The following is a 24,197-nucleotide window of genomic DNA, read 5'->3' as shown; positions in this document are numbered from 1 at the left end:
AGACTGTCAATCAAGAAGGAACGCCCGCTCCCGAAGACCCATACCCGGAAGCGACGGAGAGGATGCATCTCGAAAACGGGTAAGTACGGATCATATTTTAAAACAAATAGCCGATTCCCCTAGACAAAACGAGCATGAAGCTAAGGGGAAAATAGAAAATAAAAACGAATATGGGTCTTCGGGAGTGGGCGTTCCTTCTTGATTGACAGTCTTCCGAGAGGCTTCCGAGGATCGCATCCATCGCGTCACTCGTAGCCGAAAGAAACCGAACGTCGGTGCGGCTCTATACTGCGCCTGCGCACCGACGTTCGGCTTCTTTCGGAAAATCGTGACGCGATGGATGCGACCGTCGGATGCCTCTCGGAAGACTGTCAATCAAGAAGGAACGCCCAGTCCCGCAGCCCATACCCGGAAGCGGCGGAGAAGATGCATCTCGTAAACGGGTAAGTACGGATCATATTTTAAAACAAATAGCCGATTCCCCTAGACAAAACGAGCATGAAGCTAAGGGGAAAATGTGTTCGCTATGGGTGAACCTCCGCTTTAAGTGTGCTGAGGGTGACTGAGAAGAGGCAACCTGCTATTGCATTACATGAGCACACTGTCCACTACCACATAAATTAATTATGCAATAAAGTGGACCGGTTCTCATATCATGATGAATTCTAGAAGAAGAGAATATAGACAAGTATATAGCAATTCAAAAAATGAACACATGACAAATGCCATACCTCCCAACTTTTTGAGATGGGAATGAGGGACACCTATCAGCAAAAGTATGCAGACATAGGAAACACACCCTGCCACACCCTCTTAAAGGAGAATTGTACAAAAACATTTATTTTAAATTTTTTTACCACTACTATTGCTTCATTTTGGCTTTTGGAATTTACAAATGCTGCAATTTAGAAATTGGATGAAAGGTTTAGACCTGGAAAACATTGCATTGTATATACAACTATATAGATCAGACCAAAATGAGGGACAAATGAGGAGGAATGAGGGACAGAGGGACATTTCTCAAAATCAGGGACAGTCCCTCGAAATCAGGGACAGTTGGGAGCTGTGCAAATTCAGTGTTTATGTAGTAAAGCGTTTGGATTCAGCCACACCCAGAAGGCAACTTTCATACCCGGGCCAAACGGCTGTGGCTGGGACACATAGATGCTCGTTACATAATTTACCTAATATGGTCCCACCAGCAGCTCTTTGGCCCAGCATTGACATATGACTTGTATTCGGCTGAACCTGGAGCCAAACCCAAGGTCATCCCTAGCTATGGGCACTTAAAATGTAACTGAAATGGATTGCAGAACATCATACTCTCATTTCTCATGTCATCCTCCAAGCTATTTTCAGAAGAAGGGAAGAAGGTTTCAGCAATGCTAGTTTCCATCTTATAAAAACAAGTGTGCGTGTATGTATGTGTGTGTATATGTGTATGTATGTATGTATGTATGTATGTATGTGTGTGTGTAAAAAATATATATATATATATATATATATATATATATATATATATTGTGAGGGGTTAGCTCGGTAGCGGGGTGTGTGACCCCTTGCTTGGGTTCACCACACACTGATTTTATACAGACTGGCAGTCGAAGACAGTTGAGAAATAACGTTTTTTTGTTTATTTTTCCATCTTGCTGGAAATAATTGCAAGCATCCAAACAGCATAAACAAAATCAAATATAATTTTCGCACCTGAAAAGTCGGTACGTTACTGGCCTGACTCCCAGCCTCGGTCTGCTGTCTCTGAAGTAGTTTCACGATGGCCTCCATTTGCTGCTGGTGTCTCTGTTCCAAGCCTGCAATGCTCTCTTGGTGAGCCTGTTGTTGAGCTGCAAGGCTCTGTTGTTGAGCCTGTTGTTGAGCTGCAAGGCTCCGCTGCAAACCTGCATTCGTCTGTTGTTGAGCTGCATTTGCCTGTTGTTGATTTCAGTATCTCCTCCATTTTGGGTTTACTTTAATTGCCCGCATTCTCCACCATATGTGAGGGGTTAGCTCGGTAGCGGGGTGTGTGACCCCTTACTTGGGTTCACCACACACTGATTTTATACAGACTGGCAGTCGAAGACAGTTGAAAAATAAATGTTTTTGTTTATTTTTCCATCTTGCTGGAAAATAATTGCAAGCATCCAAACAGCATAAACAAAATCAAATATAAAATAAATCCTAGCCACTCTGGGCGTCTACCTTCCACACAGGAACCTATCTAAGGAGTCTGGCTCAGCCTAGCGCTGGGCAGACAATGCTGGTCATACAGCACAAACAGTAGTCTTTTGACATTGATAACACAGGAAAAAGTCAATGGTCTCCTCACCTCATCAGGAGACTTTCTGGCACTGCTCTCCTACTCACACAGCCTTAGGAGTGATGCAGCAACCAAGTGGTAACCTTCTGGCTACTTATAAAGGCCTTGATTGCTTCATTCTGAACAGCTGAAGTTTTCTAACGGCCTCTAGCCTTCCTCTGGCTACGTTTGTAGCCGACGTCCGATAACAATCTGTGTATTGTCTAAACAAGGCAGAAATGTATGTCCCATCAGTGACAACACCCACAGATTTACCTGACTTCCTGTCACTATATATATATATATATATATATATATATATATATATATATATATATATATATATATATATATATATACATACAGTACAGACGACCAAAAGTTTGTACACACCTTTTCATTCAAAGAGTTTTCTTTATTTTGTTAATAATAAGAATATGAAATATATTTTCAGTTGTTTCACACTTTTTTGTTATGTATAATTCCACATGTGTTAATTCATAGTTTTGATGCCTTCAGTGTGAATCTACAATTTTCATAGTCATGAAAAAAAAAAACTCTTTGAATGAAAAGGTGTGTCCAAACTTTTGGTCTGTACTGTATGTGTGTATGTGTATATATACAGTGGCGGCACAGAACGCATTTAGAACTGGTTTCTCTGTAACGATTTGATAAGTTGCCTAATATTTGTTTTAGTTTTTGACTGGAATATATCTGTAGACATTTCAGAATGTGTTTTTATCTCCAGAGTGTTTCTCACCTATGATATGCCTCTTATGCCTCGTACACACGATCGGAATTTCCGATGAAAAAAGTCTGACTTTTTCCATCGGAAATTCCGACCATGTGTATGCCCATCTGAGTTTTTCCATCGGAAATTCCAAGGAATTCCATCTGAGTTTACATTTCCTCCGATTGAATACCATCGGAATTCCAATGTGAGTTTGCTCAGGCAAAAACCTGATCGTGTGTGCGAGGCATAAGTCCTTCCAACCAGTTCTATCTGTAGATGTATCTCACTGCATGATAAACATGAAAACATGAACTGCAAAGACAGATATATCACCGTGATTGTTCTCTCTGCACAGGGTGGAGGTCAAAGACAAAAAGAATGAATCTCTGGCGAAATCCCTTGATTTATATCTGTCCGAGGATGCCAGCAGGTAATTTTCTCTGAATGCTGAAAGACTGGTTTATTTCTATGTTTATTTCTATGTTTATTTCTATGTTTATTTCTATGTTTATTTCTATGTTTATTTCTATGTTTATTTCTATGTTTATTTCTATGTTTATATGCACATTCAGTCCAAATGGTGACAGTTTTGATCATAGATAAGAAAAATGCCTATTCACGGATGCAAGTTCTTCCAGAAGTTTCTAAAAAATCATGTTCTCCCATTATAAAATGACTAACAGCCTTTTAGTGTGTTTTTTGTAATAATATGTACATGATTATCTTAAAGTAAACAAGTTCTTTCCCAATTCAAGACAAATCAACAGATTCACTTTAATGCTGCCCACCAGCAACACATACGTGCCTAACCTTTGTGCCACTTTGTTTGGCCAACACTAGCCCAGGCAGTGACATACCCCCTACTTCTGAGTATAGCGAATCATGTGACAGCACTGGCGATTGTGCACCTAGAACATTTACATAAGGTGGGGATAGAGTCCTCACTCCTGTACATGAGGCCTGTATGTGTAGCTATCGTATAAAAGTATTCTTGGTCAATTGCATTTTAGTTGGCATTACAGGAAATGTGTGATTCACTCATCAGTGGTTTTCACAATGTTTACACAGCTTTCCACTCACTCACCAGGCTCACATCTTGCCGTTGGCATCAGTACACGGTAACATAGTCACAGAAGCTAAAAAGAAAATGCTTCAGAAGTCCTATTTTAATCTATGAAGAGAACTAAATCTCAGAGTCAAGCCAGTAGCGTGTAAACTTCTATAGGATCACATTCCATGCAGCTCGTTCATTTTGGCTTTATAATTTTTTCAGAAAATCTCAACAAAATGTATTGTGTGCTTTGCTTTTGCTATGTCTCTTTGTACTGCCTATTTATTCTTGGAATTATGCATTATGCTGAATAACCAACTTAAAGGGGTTGTAAAGGATTTTTTCCCCCTAAATAGCTTCCTTTACCTTAGTGCAGTCCTCCTTCACTTACCTCATCCAAGGCAAATAAGCCGGATGTGCTGCCTTGCAGCAGAAAACTACACTATACTTTACCAATAATAATAATAATAAAATGTGTCCTTGTTCTGTAATAGAGAGGCGGAAGGAACTAAATGAAAACTGGTTCATGTAATAGGCGAAGGTCTGCTCTAAAAGATCTAAGTAATAAACGTGGCTTTCCATCCTTCATCACTTTTTATATGCTTGTGATAAAATATTTTACAGTAGTTTTTCTTTATGATTTATGTTGTTACTGTCATTAAGGTGCCATAACATAAAGGTATATGTTGTATATCTATTATTACAGGTTTGAAAATACTTGGAAGTCAATGCAAGCACTACAGCCAGCTTTCCAGACATCACCTGCCAGGTTTGTATCAGAGAACTCACCTTGGCATTCTGTTTGATTATATCAAGAGAAAAATAGATATAATGCATTTCGTTTACACTTCACCCTAAGGACTGCCACACGCTGATCCAAAATCTTGTATAATGTATAGCCAGTTTGATTCTTTCCAAACACAAACTCTAAAGCCCTGTACACACGATCGGATATCTGATGGAATCGAATCCGATGGATTTTTTCGTCGGATATCCGATGAAGCGGACTTTCATCAGTCTTGCCTACACACCATCAGTCAAAAATCCGACCGTGCCAAAACGCGGTGACGTAAAACACTACGGGGCGCTGAGAAAAATTAAGTTCAATGCTTCCGAGCATGCGTCGATTTGATGCTGAGCATGCATGGATTTTTGACCGATGGACTTCCACACAGACGATCGTTTTTTTTCTATCGTTTTTTTTTATCCATAGGACAGATTAAAAACATGTTCTATTTTTTTTTCACAGATGGAAAACAAACCAATGGGGCCCACACACGATCGGTTTGTCCGATGAAAACGGTCCGTCTGTTTTCATCGGACAAACCGATTGTGTGTACAGGGCTTTAGTTTTAAACCCAAAGTGGTATTAAATAAAAAAGCTAACAAATAGTACTTGTATTGCAGCTCACCAATTTTATAGATGTGGTATCTGCATTGTTTTTCAAATGACGATCCTGGCATTAAGCGTAAAGAAAAACAATGCAGCCACCATATCTACACATGTCTAAGTATTGGTAGGCTGCAATATATACATTTCTTGTTCTTTGGTTTAATACAACATTAACTCAAAGTATCTAAAGCGAAAACGTTTTTTTTTTTTTTTTTCTTAAAGGGATTGTAAAGGTTCAGCATTTATTTTCAAAATAGGTTCCTTTAATCTCGTGCATTGTGGGTTCACTTACCTTTTCTTTCCATTTTCCTTCTAAATGTTTTTTTTTCTTTGTTTGAATTTCTCACTTCCTGTTTCGCCTCAGTAAGCTTTCCACCATCATCCGAGCGGTAGAAAGTCATTTAAAACAGCTTACTGAACAGGAACAGGAAGTGAAAAATTCAGAAAAAGAAAACAAAGAAAAAAACATTTAGAAGGGAAATTGAAGGAAAAGGTAAGTGAGATTAAAGTAACCCATTTAGAAAATAAAAAACAAACCTTTACAACCCCTTTAATGTCTTTTTGGGGCGATGTTCTTGTTTCCTGTCCCAGGAACACATAGGTGACTGCGAGAAAAGCCCTCCAAAGAAAATGAATATCCTCTCTGTTGTGTTGTATTAAAATATTTGCTTCACCTCCTCATCTGGCGACAACTGCCAACTGCCAATATATGCAATTAGCGGACCTCCAGCTGTAGCAGAACTGCAAGTCCCATGAGGCATAGCAAAACTCTGACAGCCACAAGCATGACACCCAGAGGTAGAGGCATGAGGTCCGCTAATTGCATATCCCGGCTCTATAGTATGTCTGCTGCCCCATACCATCTCCTGAAGTATGTTTGCTGCCTCTGGCTATCTCCTATAGCATGTTTGTTCATCCCTGGCCATCTCCTGTAGTATGTCTGTTGTCCCTGGCCATCTCCTGTAGTATGTCTGTTGTTCCTGACCATCTCCTGTAGTATGTCTCTTGTCTCTGACCATCTCCTGTAGTATGTCTGTTGTCCCTGGCCATCTCCTGTAGTATGTCTGTTGTCTCTGACCATCTCCTGTAGTATGTCTGTTGTCCCTGGCCATCTCCTGTAGTATGTCTGTTGTCCCTGACCATCTCCTGTAGTATGTCTGTTGTCTCTGACCATCTCCTGTAGTATGTCTGTTGTCCCTGACCATCTCCTGTAGTATGTCTGTTGTCCCTGACCATCTCCTGTAGTATGTCTGTCTCTGACCATCTCCTGTAGTATGTCTGTTGTCCCTGACCATCTCCTGTAGTATGTCTGTTGTCTCTGACCATCTCCTGTAGTATGTCTGTTGTCCCTGGCCATCTCCTGTAGTATGTCTGTTGTCCCTGACCATCTCCTGTAGTATGTCTGTTGTCTCTGACCATCTCCTGTAGTATGTCTGTTGTCCCTGGCCATCTCCTGTAGTATGTCTGTTGTCCCTGACCATCTCCTGTAGTATGTCTGTTGTTCCTGACCATCTCCTGTAGTATGTCTGTTGTCCCTGACCATCTCCTGTAGTATGTCTGTTGTCCCTGACCATCTCCTGTAGTATGTCCAGGGATGGACTGGCCGTTGGGACTACAGGGAGTTTCCCGGTGGGCCGATGGCTCAGTGGGCCAGCTTCAATGACAGCAGACCGTCGCCCCCCTCCACTCCTCTTTCCCTCCCTTTCCCGCAGCGCTCCCCTCCTCTCCCTCCCCGCAGCGCTCACCTGGGGGGACAAAGAAGCAGGGGGAGGACAGAGGAGCATGGGGGAGTAATGAGATTTGTGTACCTAAGTTTGTAGCTCCACCTGATTGCTGCAGCCACAAAATTGTTAATTCTCAAATTTGGTTTTCAACTTTTGCAAATTGCAAACAAAGCAGCAGAGCAAGTTTTTTTTTTTTTTTTGTCTTGTTTTATATTGCTAAAGTGGGGGGATAAAGATGGGAACTCCACAAATGTCAAAGCTGGAATGCTCAAGTTACTGTACATAAGTTAGCATTACATTCAACTTTATGGTATCTGCTTATATTTAAAATTTAGCTTTTTGGGTGCAAATCAGCTGTAGGTTCCTTTGCATTTTTATGGCAAAGTCCACAAGTCAAAATCCACCACAGTTTTAAAAAAGTGACCTAAGTGTGCTGAGGGTGACTGAGAAGAGGCAACCTGCTATTGCATTACATGAGCACACTGTCCACTACCACATAAATTAATTATGCAATAAAGTGGACCGGTTCTCATGTCATGATGAATTCTAGAAGAAAGGAGAATATAGACAAGTATATAGCTATTCAAAAAATGAACACATGACAAATGCCATACCTCCCAACTTTTTGAGATGGGAATGAGGGACACCTATCGGCAAAAGTATGCAGACATAGGACACACCCTCTTAAAGGAGAATTGTACAAAAAAAGTGTTGTTGTTTTTTTTGTTTGTTTTTTTATCACTACTATTCCTTCATTTTGGCTTTTGGAATTTACAAATGCTGCAATATAGAAATGGGATGAAAGGTTTAGACCTGGAATAGATAAAAAGTGCATTTTATATACAACTATATAGATCAGACCAAAATGAGGGACAAATGAGGAGGAATGAGGGACAGAGGGACATTTCTCCAAATCAGGGACAGTCCCTCGAAATCAGGGACAGTTGGGAGCTGTGCAAATTCAGTGTTTATGTAGTAAAGCGTTTGGATTCGGCCACACCCAGAAGGCAACTGTCATACCTGGGCCAAACGGCTGTGGCTGGGATACATAGATGCTCGTTACATAATTTACCTAATCTGGTCCCACCAGCAGCTCTTTGGCCCAGCATTGACATATGACTTGTATTCGGCTGAACCTGGAGCCAAACCCAAGGTCATCCCTAGCTATGGGCACTTAAAATTTAACTGAAATGGATTGCAGAACATCATACTCTCATTTCTCATGTCATCCTCCAAGCTATTTTCAGAAGAAGGGAAGAAGGTTTCAGCAATGCTAGTTTGCATCTTATAAAAACAAGTGTGTGTGTATGTATGTATGTATATGTGTGTGTGTGTGTGTGTGTGTGTGTGTGTGTGTGTGTGTGTGTGTGTATATATACAGTACAGACCAAAAGTTTGGACACACCTTCTCATTCAAAGAGTTTTCTTTATTTTTATGACTATGAAAATTGTAGATTCACACTGAAGGCATCAAAACTATGAAGTAACACATGTAGAATTATACATAACAAAAAAGTGTGAAACAACTGAAAATATATTTCATATTCTAGGTTCTTCAAAGTAGCCACCTTTTGCAGCAGACACATCTCTAGAACTAGTAAGAGGAGACTGTGTGAATCAGGCCTTCATGGTAGAATATCTGCTAGGAAACCACTGCTAAAGAAAGGCAACAAACATAAGAGACTTGTTTGGGCTAAAGAACACAAGAATTGGACATTAGACCAGTGGAAATCTGTGCTTTGGTCTGATGAGTCCAAACTTGAGATCTTTGGTTCCAACCCCCATGTCTTTGTGCGACGCAGAAAAGGTGAACGGATGGACTCTACATGCCTGGTTCCCACTGTGAAGCATGGAGGAGGAGGTGTGATGGTGTGGGGGTGCTTTGCTGGTGACACTGTTGGGGATTTATTCAAAATTGAAGGCATACTGAACTGGCATGGCTACCACAGCATCTTGCAGCGGCATGCTATTCCATCCGGTTTGCGTTTAGTTGGACCATCATTTATTTTTCAACAGGACAATGACCCCAAACACACCTCCAGGCTGTAAGGGCTATTTGACCAAGAAGGAGAGTGATGGGGTGCTGCGCCAGGTGACTACCTCTTGAAGCTCATCAAGATAATGCCAAGAGTGTGCCAAGCAGTAATCAAAGCAAAAGGTGGCTACTTTGAATAACCTAGAATATGAAATATATTTTCAGTTGTTTCACACTTTTTTGTTATGTATAATTCCACATGTGTTACTTCATAGTTTCGATGCCTTCAGTGTGAATCTACAATTTTCATAGTCATGAAAATAAAGAAAACTCTTTGAATGAGAAGGTGTGTCCAAACTTTTGGTCTGTACTGTGTATATATTTTCCATCGGAAATTCAGACCGTGTGTATGCCTATCTGAGTTTTTCCATCGGAAATTCCAAGAAATTCCATCTGAGTTTACATAGAGAACATGTTCTCCTTTCCTCCGATTGAATTCCATCGGAATTTCCGATGAGAGTTTGGTCGGGCAAAAGCCTGATCGTGTGCGAGGCATAAGTCCTTCCAACCAGTTCTATCTGTAGATGTATCTCACTGCATGATAAACATGAAAACATGAACTGCAAAGACCGATATATCACCGTGATTGTTCTCTCTGCACAGGGTGGAGGTCAAAGACAAAAAGGATGAATCTCTGTCGAAATCCCTTGATTCATACCTATTTGAGGATGCCAGCAGGTAATTTTCTCTGAATGCTGAAAGACTGGTTTATTTCTATGATGTTTATTTCTATGTTTATTTCTATGTTTATTTCTATGTTTATATGCACATTCAGTCCAAATTGTGACAGTTTTGATCATAGATAAGAAAAATGCCTATTCACGGATGCAAGTTCTTCCAGAAGTTTCTAAAAAATCATGTTCTCCCATTATAAAACGACTAACAGCCTTTTTTAACTTGATCATTAAAACGGCCTTGCCTACACACGATCGTGAAAAAATGCTCTAGCAAAGCGCGGTGACGTACAACACGTACAACGGCACTATAAAGGGGAAGTTCCATTCGGATGACGCCACCCTTGGGGCTGCTTTAGCTGATTTTGTGTTATTAAAAGACGATTCGCGCTTTTCTGTCTGTTACAGCGTGATGAATGTGCTTACTCCATTACGAACGGTAGTTTTACCAGAACGAGCGCTCCCGTCTCATAACTTGCTTCTGAGCATGTGCGGATTTTTAACGTCGTTAAAGCCCACACACAACCGTTTTTTACAACCCGAAAAATGACAACGTAAAACACGTCGTGAAAAATAGAGCATGTTCGAAAAAAAAATTGGCAGTTTTTCAGAACCCATGTGCCCTCATTGAACTACTTCCTAGAAATGTGTGTTGTGGCAATTCCAGGAGGCAGAAAGGGGTACACACAATGCTGTATCCTGGCCTAGGCCAACAAGGCCGAGGCCTAGGGCAGCACTTTGCAGGGGGGCAGCATCAAAAGAGTCCAAGCCGGCTTGCACTACACTGTTGGTGTAGTGCCAGTCTTATAGGGCGGACTGGACAGAGAGGCAAATTAGTCTAGCACCCCCATAAAGCGGCCACACTGCTTCTGGTATGCAGGCGTCAAGCATCCGCAACTGTGGGGGAGAGGTGGTGCTTCTAATTTTGACTGTCCTATCATCCTGGACTACAAACCTTCCTCACTGTGCTATATGTTTTCTGCTGCACCATTATATCTTCTTAGTCCTCTCCATAAAATGATCAAAAATTTGTGATTAAAGTAGAACTATAGGCAATGCTTTTTTTTTTTTTTTCATTTTGGATAGAGTAAGGGAAAGTTTTAGCCCCGGTCAGTTTATTTTTTTAGAGATTTCCCTGTACTTCCTGCCCCATAGGCAAACAGGAAGCGAGAGGAAAACCATTTAAGGGACTCCATTGCCCCCCCAGGCCCTCAGAACTAGTATCCCCACTGTAAATTTTCAGGGCGGGTCTTAAACGGCAAGGGGTGTGACCTTGACAGGAAGGGGTGGGGCATATTTAAATTAGGGGTGCACGAGTTTAGTCAGGCCTAGGGAAGCACAAAACCCAATTCGCTCCAAGGCAAATAAGCTGGATGTGCTGCCTTGCAGCAGAAAAACTACACTATACTTTACCAATAATAATAAAATGTGTCCTTGTTCTGTAATAGAGAGGCGGAAGGAACTAAATGAAAACTGGTTCATGTAATAGGCGAAGGTCTGCTCTAAAAGATCTAAGTAATAAACGTGGCTTTCCATCCTTCATCACTTTTTATATGCTTGTGATAAAATATTTTACAGTAGTTTTTCTTTATGATTTAAAGTGCCATAACATAAAGGTATATGTTGTATATCTATTATTACAGGTTTGAAAATGCTTGGAAATCAATGCAAGCACTACAGCCAGCTTTCCAGACATCACCTGCCAGGTTTGTATCAGAGAGCTCACCTTGGCATTCTGTTTGACTATATCAAGAGAAAAATAGATATAATGCATTTAGTTTACACTTCACCCTAAGGACTGCCACACGCTGATCGAAAATCTTGTATAATGTATAGCCAGTTTGATTCTTTCCAAACACAAACTCGAAAGCCCTGTACACACGATCGGATATCTGATGAAATCTAATACAATGGATTTTTTCCGATGAAGCGGACTTTCATCAGTCTTGCCTACAACACCATCAGTCAAAAATCCGACCGTGCCAAAACGCGGTGATGTAAAACACTACGAGGTGCTGAGAAAAATGAAGTTCAATGCTTCCGAGCATGCGTCGACTTGATTCTGAGCATTCGTGGATTTTTGACCGATGGACTTCCACACAGACGATCGTTTTTTTTTCTATCGGTTTTTATCCATAGGAAAGATTAAAGACATGTTCTATTTTTTTTCACAGATGGAAAACAAACCAATGGGGCCCACACGCGATCGGTTTGTCCGATGAAAACGGTCAATCGGTCTGTTTTCATCGGACAAACCGATTGTGTGTACAGGGCTTTAATTTTAAACCCAAAGTGGTATTAAATAAAAAAGCAAACAAATAGTACTTATATTGCAGCTCACGAATTTTAAAGATGTGGTATCTGCATTGTTTTTCAAATGACGATCCTGGCATTAAGCGTAAAGAAAAACAATGCAGCCACCATATCTACACATGTCTAAGTATTGGTAGGCTGCAATATATACATTTCTTGTTTTTTGGTTTAATACAACATTAACTCAAAGTATGTAAAGCGAAAACTTTTTTTTTTTCTTAATGTCTTTTTGGGGCGATGTTCTTGCTTCCTGTTCCAGGAACACAAAGGTGACTGCGAGAAAAACCCTCCAAAGTAAATGAATATCCTCTCTGTTTATTAAAAGATTTGCTTCACCTCCTCATCTGGCGACAACTGCCAACTGACAACAGATGCAATTAGCGGACCTCCAGCTGTAGCAGAACTGCAAGTTCCATGAGACATAGCAAAACTCTGACAGCCACAATCATGACACCCAGAGGCAGAGGCATGAGGTCTGCTAATTGCATATCCCTGCTCTATAGTATGTCAGCTGTCCCATACCATCTCCTGAAGTATGTTTGCTGCCTCTGGCTATCTCCTATAGCATGTTTGTTCGTCTCTGACCATCTCCTGTAGTTTGTCTGTTGTCCCTGACCATCTCCTGTAGTTTGTCTGTTGTCCCTGACCATCTCCTGTAGTATGTCTGTTGTCCCCGACCATCTCCTGTAGTTTGTCTGTTGTCCCCGACCATCTCCTGTAGTTTGTCTGTTGTCTCTGACCATTTCATATAGTATGCCTACTATATTTGACCATTATCTATAGTATATCTGCTGTCTATGGTCATCTTCTGTAGTATGCCTGCTGTCTATGGTCATCTTCTGTAGTATGCCTGCTGTCTCTGACAGTCCTCTGTAGCATTACAACTGTCTTAATAGTTGCAAAGTTTAGGAAGTGTAATTTAGGCAGGTTTCGGGTTAGTTGGCGTAGTGTAACTTTTTAACAAAACAATGTTGCTTTTTAAAATTGTTTGTTGTGTTAGCGGTGTCCAATATCTTTATTTATATGAGGAGTGCATATTTATCATTTTAGAACGTAAAAAGCTTTGTATTTTTGATGTGACAGGTGCCCAATCCTTTTTTTTTTTATTTGATTTCACACTATTCCTATTTTGGGCATGTGCTTAGAGGGGCGTGAACTTCCTCTTCTGGGAACCCACGGCGGCTGTCTCAGCTCCTCCCCGCAAGAGCTAACCCCCTCTGGGAAGCTCTCTCCCGAGGGGGTTGCCTTGCAGGCGCGCTTCCATGTTATACACTTGGTGTGCATAGCCGCCGAGTGTGTGACTTGGCCCCACCCCCAGTCGGCTGCATCATTGGATTTGATCGACAGCAGCAGGAGCCAATGTCTGCGCTGCTATCAATCTATTCAATGAGGAGCCGATCGGCCATGGAGTGAACGGCCTGGGATCGCGACCTCGGAGATTCGGGGCTCAGGTAAGTAACACAGGGGCTCGGGGGATGCATTAAGGTAAAAAAAAAAACAGGGTTTACAACTCCTTTAACTATTAAATCCCATTTCATTAATTATATAAACAGCAAGTCTAGGAGCTTTTAAGCTGTTGCTTGTTTTCTTATTTCAAACACGTATCGTAGAAAGAATGCTTTGTTGAATTTTTTCCTCAGATCTGGCATTTGTTACGAGTAAAAAATAATTTTTACAATATTTTTATCTCAGCGCATCAGACCGTTCAGAGAGCCCCAAGCTGACATCCTGGAATACAGAGACGAGGAGCTCCACCATCAAACCTGAACCTGGAAAGATCACAGTTCTAAGACCAGAAAGGTAGAATATCTTTTGGTCACATTGTAAGCTTTGTTGTCCATCAAAAGCCTTAACTTTATTAGAACGTATGGTCCAACAAGGATTTCCCTTACTCTAAAGAGATTTGCTCTTTCCTCTTGTTGTGTCTCAAGACAGGAAATAAAGCAGAATCTCCTCAATGGGACAAAAAAAATATATCGTGGGCCAGATTCAGAAAGGCTGGCGTATTTTTAGGCGGGCGTAGCGCATCTCATATACGCTACGCCGCCGTAACTTAGAGAGGCGAATACCGTATTCAGAAAGAACTTGCGCCCTAAGTTACGGCGGCGTAGCATAAATGGGCCGGCGTAAGCCCGCCTAATTCAAATTATCAAGGCAGTGGGCGTGTTGTATTACAATGAGCCATGACCCCATGCAAACTAGGGGCCGAACGAATGGCGCATGCGCCGTCCGTGGACATATCCCAGTGTGCATGCTCAAAATCACGTCGGCTAGAATGCCTAATATACGTCGAACACTGCCAACGACGTAAACGTAACTTACGCACAGCCCTATTCACGTACGACTTACGTCATAAACAACGTAAATTTCGACGGGTGTTCCGACGTCCATACGTTAACATGACTTACACCTGCTTTATGAGGGGTAAAGTTCCGCCGGTCGTACGCCTTACGTAAACAGCGTATAGTAATGCGCCGGGCGTAAGTACGTTTGTGAATCAGCGTATCTTGCTCATTTGCATATTCGACGCGTAAATCAACGGAAGCGCCCCTAGCGGCCAGCGTAAATATGCACCTAAGATACGACGGCGTAGGAGACTTACGTCGGTCGTATTAAGCCAAAATTCAGGCGTAACTTGTTTTAAGAATACCGCGCATAGATACGACGGCGCATCTTTTAACTTACGCGGCGTATCAATAGATACGCCGGCGTAAAACGTTCCTGAATCTGGCCCCAGGTGTTTAAACCTTTCCTAATCGTGTCAAAGATACTTTAGGCCTCATTTACCCAGCCGCTGAGGTTTGTAGTCCATGATTGGACTGTGAGCTGGTAGGTGCTGCATGCAGACATTCGCGTCAATGGGGACACAACAGTTGTGTTCCAATCTGCCGGGTATGTGGGTGCAGATGAGCGGCCCTAAACAGACAGTGCGCATTTTGGGGGCCGCTCACTCGCACGCCAGTCAAATTGGGAAAGCGCCCACTGCCTCCCCCCGTAATTGAAAAAGCCTGCATGCAGCACCTGACAGTTCAAGCCACAAGGAGACGCATCCCATTCACGGACTACAGGCCTCAGCGCTCATGTGAATGAGACCTAAAAGCCACTATAACTGTAAACTTTATGTAATAAAACACTACAGTCTAATACAATATTGTATATTATTGGCAGCAAAGTGGCTTAGTTTGTTCATACCTTTTAGCACTGTAGTCCTCAGATCGAATCTCAATCAGGACATTATCTTGCATGTTCTTCCCATACTTGCGTGGGTTTTCTCTGGGTACCCCTGCTTACTCCCACACTCCAAAACATGCTGGTAGGTTAATTTGCTCCTTTCCAAAATGATGCTAGTTTGTTTGGGAGATAGGGATCTTAGATTGTAAGCTACTTGAGAGCACTGAATGCACAGTATGTAAAGCACTTCGCATCGCATACTAGCACATTATGACAGACTTACCTGGACACGGAGCCCTCCAACGCAGCGCTGTCACGGCTCCCAGGCATCTCCATCTTCACCCGATCTTCCTTCCGAGTTCACAAGCTCTAATGCCGAGTACACATGGTCGTTTTTCATCATGAAAAAAAACTAAGTTTTTCCAACTTCATCATTAAAAACGACGTTGCCCACACACCATCGTTTTAAAAAAATGATCTAGCAAAGCGCGGTGACGTACAACGGCACTCTAAAGGGGAAGTTCTATTCGCCTTTGGGCTGCTTTAGCTGATTCCTTGTTAGTAAAAGACGATTCGCGCTTTTCTGTCTGTTACAGCGTGATGAATGTGCTTACTACATTATGAACGGTAGTTTTACCAGAACGAGCGCTCCTGTCTCAGAACTTGCTTCTGAGCATGCGCGGGTTTTTTACGTAATTTTAGCCCACACACGATAATTGTTTACAACCCGAAAAATGACATTTTAAAAAACGACATTAAAAAATGCAGCATGTTCCATCGGTCTGTTTTCATCGGACAAATCGATCGTGTGTACAGGGCTTCAAACTGAAGCAGCTCATTTTTGAGCAAGACTGACCCCTCTACATCCCTAGATATCCCCCCAGCACTCTGACCCCTCTACACCCCAGATATCCATCCAGCACTCTGACCCCTCTACATCCCTAGATATCCCCCCAGCACTCTGACCCCTCTACACCCCAGATATCCATCCAGCACTCTGACCCCTCTACATCCCTAGATATCCCCCCAGCACTCTGACCCCTCTACATCCCTAGATATTCCCCCAGCACTCTGACCCCTCTACGCACCAGATATCCCCCCAGCACTCTGACCACTCTACACCCTAGATAATCCCCCCAGCACTGTAACCATATACAATAAGATACCCCTTGTATTGTGACCCCATTACATCCCTGATACCCCCTAAACTATGGCCTATCTGTTTCACTGATACCTCTAGCACTATAGCCACCCAAACTACCCCAGCATTGTTTTTCCCCATACACCCTTGATATCCCCCAGCACCGTTATTCCAGCCATGTAGTACCCCCTTTTCCAGTGGAGATACAGTGATGTAAACTTTTGGCTCTGTGCCCACCTCCAGCACTGCACTCACCTATACCAATCAAGCAGGCAGAAGGAGGGGTGGAGGAGGGAGCATCCCTCCGGGCATTCCAAGCCTTTCAGTGCAAACAGTGCTGGATAGCTGGTCTCACCATGACACCATCCACAATGCCACTTCTGCAGGTAGGCTCTCAGTGCTGCCGACTCAGCAGCTCCCACTCCAGCTCCTACCCCGCAGCCTTTGAGTCCCGAGCATTCAAGTTGCATGGGGTGTGGTCAGAGCATCACTGGCGCTCCGGCCGCCCCTCCTTGCTGGTTGTGAAATAGTAGGTATTGTTCTGCACAGCAAAACGCACCGCTGCCAGCCTGCCTCCCCTGTGTATCCATCACTCTCATTCCGGGGCAGCGTGGTCTCAAGGAACAGCTGCTTTGGGGAAAGTGTAGGGGCCCCCCATGCAGCTGGGGCCCCTGGGCAGTGCCCAGGTGTGCCCTCTCATTAAGACAGCCTTGTAGGAACCACATCTGGGGCTTTGGTGAAAAATCAGGGGTTAAAATAGGGGGGAATCTGTGCCACACATGTTGATTAGGGTGTACCTGGCACACCCTGTGCCCACACCTATGCTTGGAGTTTGGCTGTAACCTTTAGCTGCCACATTTTAGGGAAGATTGATCTGTTGTAACTCTGAAATAAGAGTTTTCTTCACAGGCTGACATCAGTGCCTTGAAATTGGCATGAGCCAGTGGATAATGGGGGGGGGGGGGGGTCCAGTGTGTGTTGCGCATAGTTGTCCTAGCAGACCTTTCTCTACATGCAAAGTCTTGTCAAGCTATCTATCCATCATTAACCTATAGAGCTCCTGTGTGAATAATACAATACTGTTCCTGCTACTACTTATCATGTGTAGTTTATTATCAGCAAATCTAGAACACAGATACATTTTTAAACTTAATTTTTTTGCAGTGACAATTTGACACCCAAACCTACCGAGAACAGAACATCCACCAGAACTGTCACCACCACAGTTGACAGGTAATCTAATTCATTGGATGGGAATATGCTTATGGTAGCAAAGGTTGTGCGTTTTCATTTGTTGCCGATGTGGTATATGGTATGATGTAGGTATCAAAACCCCACTCATTGTTCTGATTTAGTACAGCAGGCTGGGATGCCCCCTGAGCAGATTATGGTCTTGGACAGTTCATACTCATGTAATGATGCCAGGGTTTTACACAACAGTGGGAAACAGTGAAATTTGGCCATAGACAGATACCATCTTGATAATGATTACAAGGCTGGGTAACTCTGCATCCTTCAATGAGTGTGCTATGTAATGGAATGGTTGGCGATCCTCGATAGGCATCTACTGCAGTATGTATGGCCACGGTGCCCATTGATTTCAACAGGCAAGAGCAGTGGAGGATCGGTATACACACTGCTCCTTACCCGCTCCAAAGATGTTGCTTGCAGGACATTGCCCTCGGGCTTTCACACTGGAGTCAAGCGTGGCTCTTTCAGTGCGCTTTTCAGGCGGTAGTTTTAGCGTTATAGCGCCTGCAAAGCGCCTCGGTGTGAAAGGCGTCTAACTGTCATTTTGTCTGGAAAGCTTAGTCTGTTAAAAGAAGTTGAAAGATAATATGGCAAGTGAAAATAAAGGGAAAAAAAGCTTTAACCACTTGCTTACTGGGCACATAAACCCCCTTCGTGCCCAGGCGAAATTTCAGCTTCTGGCACTGCGTCGCTTTAACTGACATTTGCGCGGTTGTGCGACGTGGCTCCCAAACAAAATTGACATCCTTTTTTCCCCACAAATAGAGTTTTATTTTGGTGGTATTTGATCACCTCTGCGGTTTTTATTTTTTGCGTTATAAACAAAAAAAAGCGACAATTAAAAATATATATATATTTTTTACTTGTTGCTATAATAAATATACAATTTTTTTTAAAAAAAAAATATTTTTTTTCTCAGTTAAGGCCGATACGTATTTTTCGACGTATTTTTGTAAAAAAAAGAAAAAAATCGCAATAAGCGCCTGGTTTGCGCAAAAGTTATAGTGCCTACAAAATAGGGGACAGAATTATGATTTTTTTATGATTTTTTTTTTTACTAGTAATGGCGGCGATCTGCGATTTTTATTGGGACTGCGATATTGCGACGGACGCATCGGACACTTTTGACACAAATTTGGGACCATTCACATTTATACAGCGATCAGTGCTATAAAAATGCACTAATTACTGTATAAATGTGACTGGCAGTGAATGGGTTAACACTAGGGGGTGAGGAAGGGGTTAAATGTGTATCCTGGGTGTGTTCTAACTGTGTGGGGGGAGGGGGGTGACTGGGGGAGGTGACCGATGCTGTGTCCCTATGTACAAGAGACACAGATTGGCCTCCTCTGACAGCACGTGGAGCTCTGTGTTTACACACAGAGCTCCACGTATCTGCTGTGTTACCGACGATCGCGTGTACCCGGTGGACATCGCGGCCGCCAGGTACACGCATCGGCTCCCCAGCGATGCGCCGTGACAGTGTTTACCCGCTGCGCGCCCGGGTAATGCATTTGAAATGACGTCCAAAGACGTCCAGTTGGCACCTGAGAGCCGCGCTGTTGACGTCTTTTGTCAATAGCGCGGGTCTCAAGTGGTTAAATAGAAAACAAATGCAACCATGTCTAAGAATTAACAATAAATCTTTTTTGGTTTAACACCACATTCATTCTCCTCCATAGAAGGGGATCAGATTCACTTTATGTCGCTTACACATGATCGGGCTTTTGCCTGGCCAAATCACATCGGAATTCCATCGGAGAAAAATAGAACATGTTCTATATCTAAACTCCGATGGAATTCATCAAAACTCAGATGGCACTACACACGATCGGAATATCCGATGGAAAAGGTCTGTCTGACTTTTTCCATTGGAAATTCCGATCGTGTGTACGCGGCATTAGAGAAAGTCTTGATTGCCACAAGTAATCCACAAAATCTGGAGCATCACTTGCTTGCTCCAGTTGGTGGCCACACTGACTTTTAAACTGCTAGGAACTCATCAGCTTCTATACTATTGACTGATGGGTTCTTACACCAAAGAGAGAGGGCACACATGGCCACCAAAATTATCTTTTTATTTTCACAAACTATGTATTCTAAACTATTCTCTGGATTTCTTGTAAGATCAAAGAAAATATAACATTTTATCAACCTCTTTATAGTGGAAACATCATTTCCGACATCCCTAAGCTGAAATCTTGCAGTGATAACACTGAGACAAGAAGCTCAACTGTACAAGCAGGACCTGGGAAGATCACTCTCCTTAGAGAAGAAAGGTAAGTGCAAACTGGACCAGGCCATTCCATCCATGTTATACAAGTGATGGATTGATTGTCTACTGCTTCACTTGTAGCCACTATGAATTCAAGGAAGTGAGTCTCACTCTTTTTCTGCAATCAAAGGAAATATATAAATTAATGGAGAATGCAGCAGGCTCTTTGGAATGACTGTAGAAGGCATTGGAAACTTTGATGCAGATATCAGGCGGTTCTTTAAGATTTGGGTGGAGCGTGCTGCAGATATCTCCCTGTGAGTGATAGAGGCAGAGACGGGGCATAGATCAGCCCCACATTTGTTGATGGCACTCTAACACAGTTGACACCATCTTCCCATCACATCTGTTTGCTCATTCCCACAACCGTGGCCAGTGGTTGCTGGGGTCTGCGGGCAGGGGGCTAGTCGGAATCTGGAAGCCCCCTTTAAGAAGGGGGCCCCCAGATCCCACCCCCCCATGTGAATGAGTATCGGGTACATAGTACCCTTACCCATTCACCAAAAAAGTGTCACAAGGTAAAAGAAAAAAAAAAACAGTTTTTGACAATTCTTTTATTAAAAAATAAACAAACAAAAAAATTGTGTCCCCTGATGTAAATTAACCATCAATCACGGCACCCACCGGACCCAAAAAGGAAACAAAGATGCTCCTGCCATCGGTGAAGGTTGGCTGCCTACGACAGGCTCCGCCATCTGACACTTCTTATATAGGTAAGGGGCGTGGCCACCTGGCTAGGTCACCTGGTAGAATTGTTAAAAACTGTGTGTGTTTTTATTACCATGTGACACTTTTTGGTGAATGGGTAGGGGTACCATGTACCCGATACTCATTCATTTTGGGGGGATGGGATCTGGGGGCCCTTGTCCTCATCAACATGGGCACAAAGTGCTTTTGGGTGGGGGGCATAGCCCCCGTTGCCCCAAAGCACCCAGCCCCCTATTTTTAGGGCCATGTGGCCTGGTATAGTTCTGACCTGCCGGGATGCATGCTTGGATAGACATCTGGTACACTTGCAGTTGCGTCAGAGCTTAGTAAATTTTGTGATTGGCACTAAGTAAGCGACCTCCTGTGTTCACCAGACAAATTCTGTTTCTATTGCTATTGCTTGATCTATTAATGTTAAAGTGATTGTAATCCTTTTTTTTTTTTTTTAATAACAAACATGTAATACGTGCCTGCTCTGTGCAATGGTTTTGCGCAGAGCAGCCTGATTGTCCTGTTCTGGGGTCCCCCACGGGTGGTCCTGGCTCCTTCCCTCTGCTGAGTGCACCCCATAGCAAGCCACCCTCTATGGGGGCACTCATGTAGGGTCGTTTTTGAGTCGGCTATGTGTGTCCCTTAACACACAGAGCGTGGCTAAGCCCCACCCCTACTCCTTCGTTACTGGACTTGATCAACAGCAGTGGGAGCGCGCTACAAACTTTTTTTTTTGTTTTTTATATAAGTAACAATGTTTACAATTATTATTGTCATTATATAACAGGGAGCCTCCAAAAGTGACGACACAAGCAAGTTCCACTACAAGGACTGTGGAAACCTCTCATGAAAGGTAGGTGTGTGGGAATGTATGTATTAAAGGTTGCCTTCACCCAAAGTTGGTATTTCATTTGACGTTGGTTTCTACTTGGTTCATTCACCAACTGCATACATTTATCTTCTAGTGACCTCACAGACCTGAGGACATCCCATTAGGGCTGGACTGGGACTAAAATTTGGCCCTGGACTTCCTCCAAACCAGCTCACTTTGATTTTGCCAACACACACAAAAACAGTATATAAACTATACGCAATTGCGCCAAAAAAATAAGTAAAAACATTTCACTATTGGGCATAGGACAGAACACCAGTGCCCAATAATGCAGCCTGATCAGTGCCCATTAATGCAGCCTGATCAGTGCCCATTATTGCAGCCTGATCAGTGCCCATCAGCTTAGCCTCATAAGTGCCCATCGATGTTCGTCCCCCCAGTACCTGGTCTGCACAGCTTCTTCTACTTAGGTTCCGGCTGCAGTGCTTGTCCTGCAGGTGGTTTCTCTGGAGCTGGAAGCCCGGGTTGCTGGTAAATCTGATCCTCTCCCTTCCTCCTGGGCACCACAGAGCTGGGTAACTAGGGCTGGAAGAAACTGGAAGGGGGGGGCAGGGTGAGCAGGGACTCCCAAATCCTGTCCACCTAATCTCCCCGACTCCCCGCTGTGTAGCTGATTAGAAAAAAAAAACTTCCCTGGGTCTCCTCTGTGTTCAGTGGGCGCCCGGGGCCAGAAAGCAGACTATTTCATGACGTTTGGCTTTAGGCGGATTCATTCGCAGCAGCACTCCCGGCCGGCTCCAGTGTTCTGATATAGCACAGGCCGGCCTTCGATTGAGTAGTGCGCTGCTACGGATTAATCCGCCCAAAGCAGAAAGTGATAAAATAGTCTGCTTTCTTTCCCCTGGCCCCCCACTAAACACAGGGGGCCTGGAGATGTTTTTTTCTAAACAGCCACACAGCGGGAGATTAGCTTATTGGTGGACAGGGTTTGGGAGTCCACTCCTGCTCTACCTCCGCTGTTGCTAAAACCGGCCCACTGAGCCATCAGCCCACCGGGAAACTCCCAGTAGTCCCGATAGCCAGTACATGCCTGCATCCCATCAATTAGAAGTTCAAAAAAGGTCACCTCTTTTTAAGGTGTCCAGACGCATTAGACACCACCAACTATAGTCATCTGGCACCAAACCAATGTCTAAAGTTGACCATACACGCAATAAAATTTGATCCGTAGGGTAGCCCTGTCCGCAACAACCGGGTAAATAAAAGTCGATTCTTGTTAAAGGAGCCAGGTGGAAACAACACACCTGCATCCCATCAGATGCAGCCACTGTTCAAATATTCTGACAACTGGAGGCACCAATTGTCAGAAAACAATAGCCCTCGGGGGGAGATTAGTCCATATTCGCTGTTGACAAGGATGGAGGAATCTCTTGGAATTCTTTTAATCAGCCTGCAGGCAAAGAAATCTCTATGCGTATGGCCAGCTTTAGGAGTGGCCGTACACACTACAATCTGATTGTACAATTTCTGTGCAATCAATTTTAAACTGATCAAAAGTATATAATTTGAGGACAAACCTGAACAATTCTTTCTATTTGTATCCAATCACACAGTAGATCAAAAGGAGATTTTACAGTCAGTATGATATATGGTCAGTGAAAGACACTACCAGCTGGGGCTCTAAGGGAAATAGTAAGGCTGGCTATACATTACATATTTTTTGTTCAACCAGTGGGTTCAACGAAAGAAAATTAGCTGATTTCCCCCATTCACACTCTCAATGTGGATGGATGAATCACTCACACTGAGCCTTTGTATTCTGATAGCAGGGAGATATCCCCGCGAGCAGAATACAATGATCAGTGTTGACGGCTCTAACCAGCGGCACTGATCGTTCAGGAAATACCCGACAGGCTGGTTCTACACAAGTCGATCAATAGATAGATAGCCTGGCCATACATCGACATTCCTGCTGGACTGGCCGAATTTCGACCCATGTATGGTCAGTTAATGAGATAGGTTGGAAACTGTTGTTTGCCCCAATAAATTGGTGTCAGAGGTGTTTTTAGCTCCCCTACCTCCCCATGTGCTGACCATTAGAGATTACTAAATGATCAAATTGTGTGTTCATGTCAGACAACCCTCTACTGCAGGCTCTCCTAACCTTAATACCCCAGAGGAAACCCTAAAATGATTTTTAGGTTACTAAATCAATGAATTGGGGGTCAATGGGGAAAATGCCCCTTAGTGGTCAGTAGGAAGAATGCCGGCCTCATAGACAGCTAATGAGATCATTGGGTCTTGCCGCTGGTTTTGCCAAGTGACATTGGCCCAGAATTATGCAGATGCCATTAGATGGTAGGTCAATAAGCCACAGCAGAAGGAAATCTTAGAAACCTCGGCAAGGACCTGGTTATATTGTCTACGGCCATCTTAGGCCTCAGGCACACAGAATGTGTTTTTTTTTTTCCTTCCCTGGACACCTCTGCTTTTAAGCAGGAAAAAAGCAGCTTGAAAAAAAAAATGCTCCTAAAGCTGCGTTTTGCAAACGCATTTAGGCGCTTTAAACATTTGGCCATTTATTCATTCCATTGGACAGTATTAATGTA

General features: G+C 43.2%; 1 protein-coding gene across 14 annotated transcripts in view; it reads left to right on the top strand.

The window, feature by feature from the left end:
• Positions 1–24,197, top strand: part of ZNF185 (zinc finger protein 185 with LIM domain) — a 188,782-nt gene that overhangs the window by 98,680 nt on the left and 65,905 nt on the right. For 13 of the 14 annotated variants that reach the window (XM_040323636.1, XM_040323648.1, XM_040323647.1 and 10 more), the window contains exons 21-28: positions 3,385–3,459; positions 4,787–4,849; positions 9,836–9,910; positions 11,550–11,612; positions 13,912–14,019; positions 17,696–17,764; positions 19,948–20,061; positions 21,544–21,609. In XM_040323636.1, coding sequence (XP_040179570.1) covers positions 3,385–3,459; positions 4,787–4,849; positions 9,836–9,910; positions 11,550–11,612; positions 13,912–14,019; positions 17,696–17,764; positions 19,948–20,061; positions 21,544–21,609 — 633 coding nt within the window. The remainder of the gene's footprint in view (positions 1–3,384; positions 3,460–4,786; positions 4,850–9,835; positions 9,911–11,549; positions 11,613–13,911; positions 14,020–17,695; positions 17,765–19,947; positions 20,062–21,543; positions 21,610–24,197) is intronic. The other variant, XM_040323643.1, reaches the window with a different exon arrangement.

This window comes from Rana temporaria, chromosome 9, assembly GCF_905171775.1.
Source record: "Rana temporaria chromosome 9, aRanTem1.1, whole genome shotgun sequence".
NCBI lineage: Eukaryota > Metazoa > Chordata > Amphibia > Anura > Ranidae > Rana > Rana temporaria.
The sequence above is the reverse complement of the archived record's forward strand: the minus strand, read 5'-3'. Positions and strand labels throughout refer to the sequence as shown.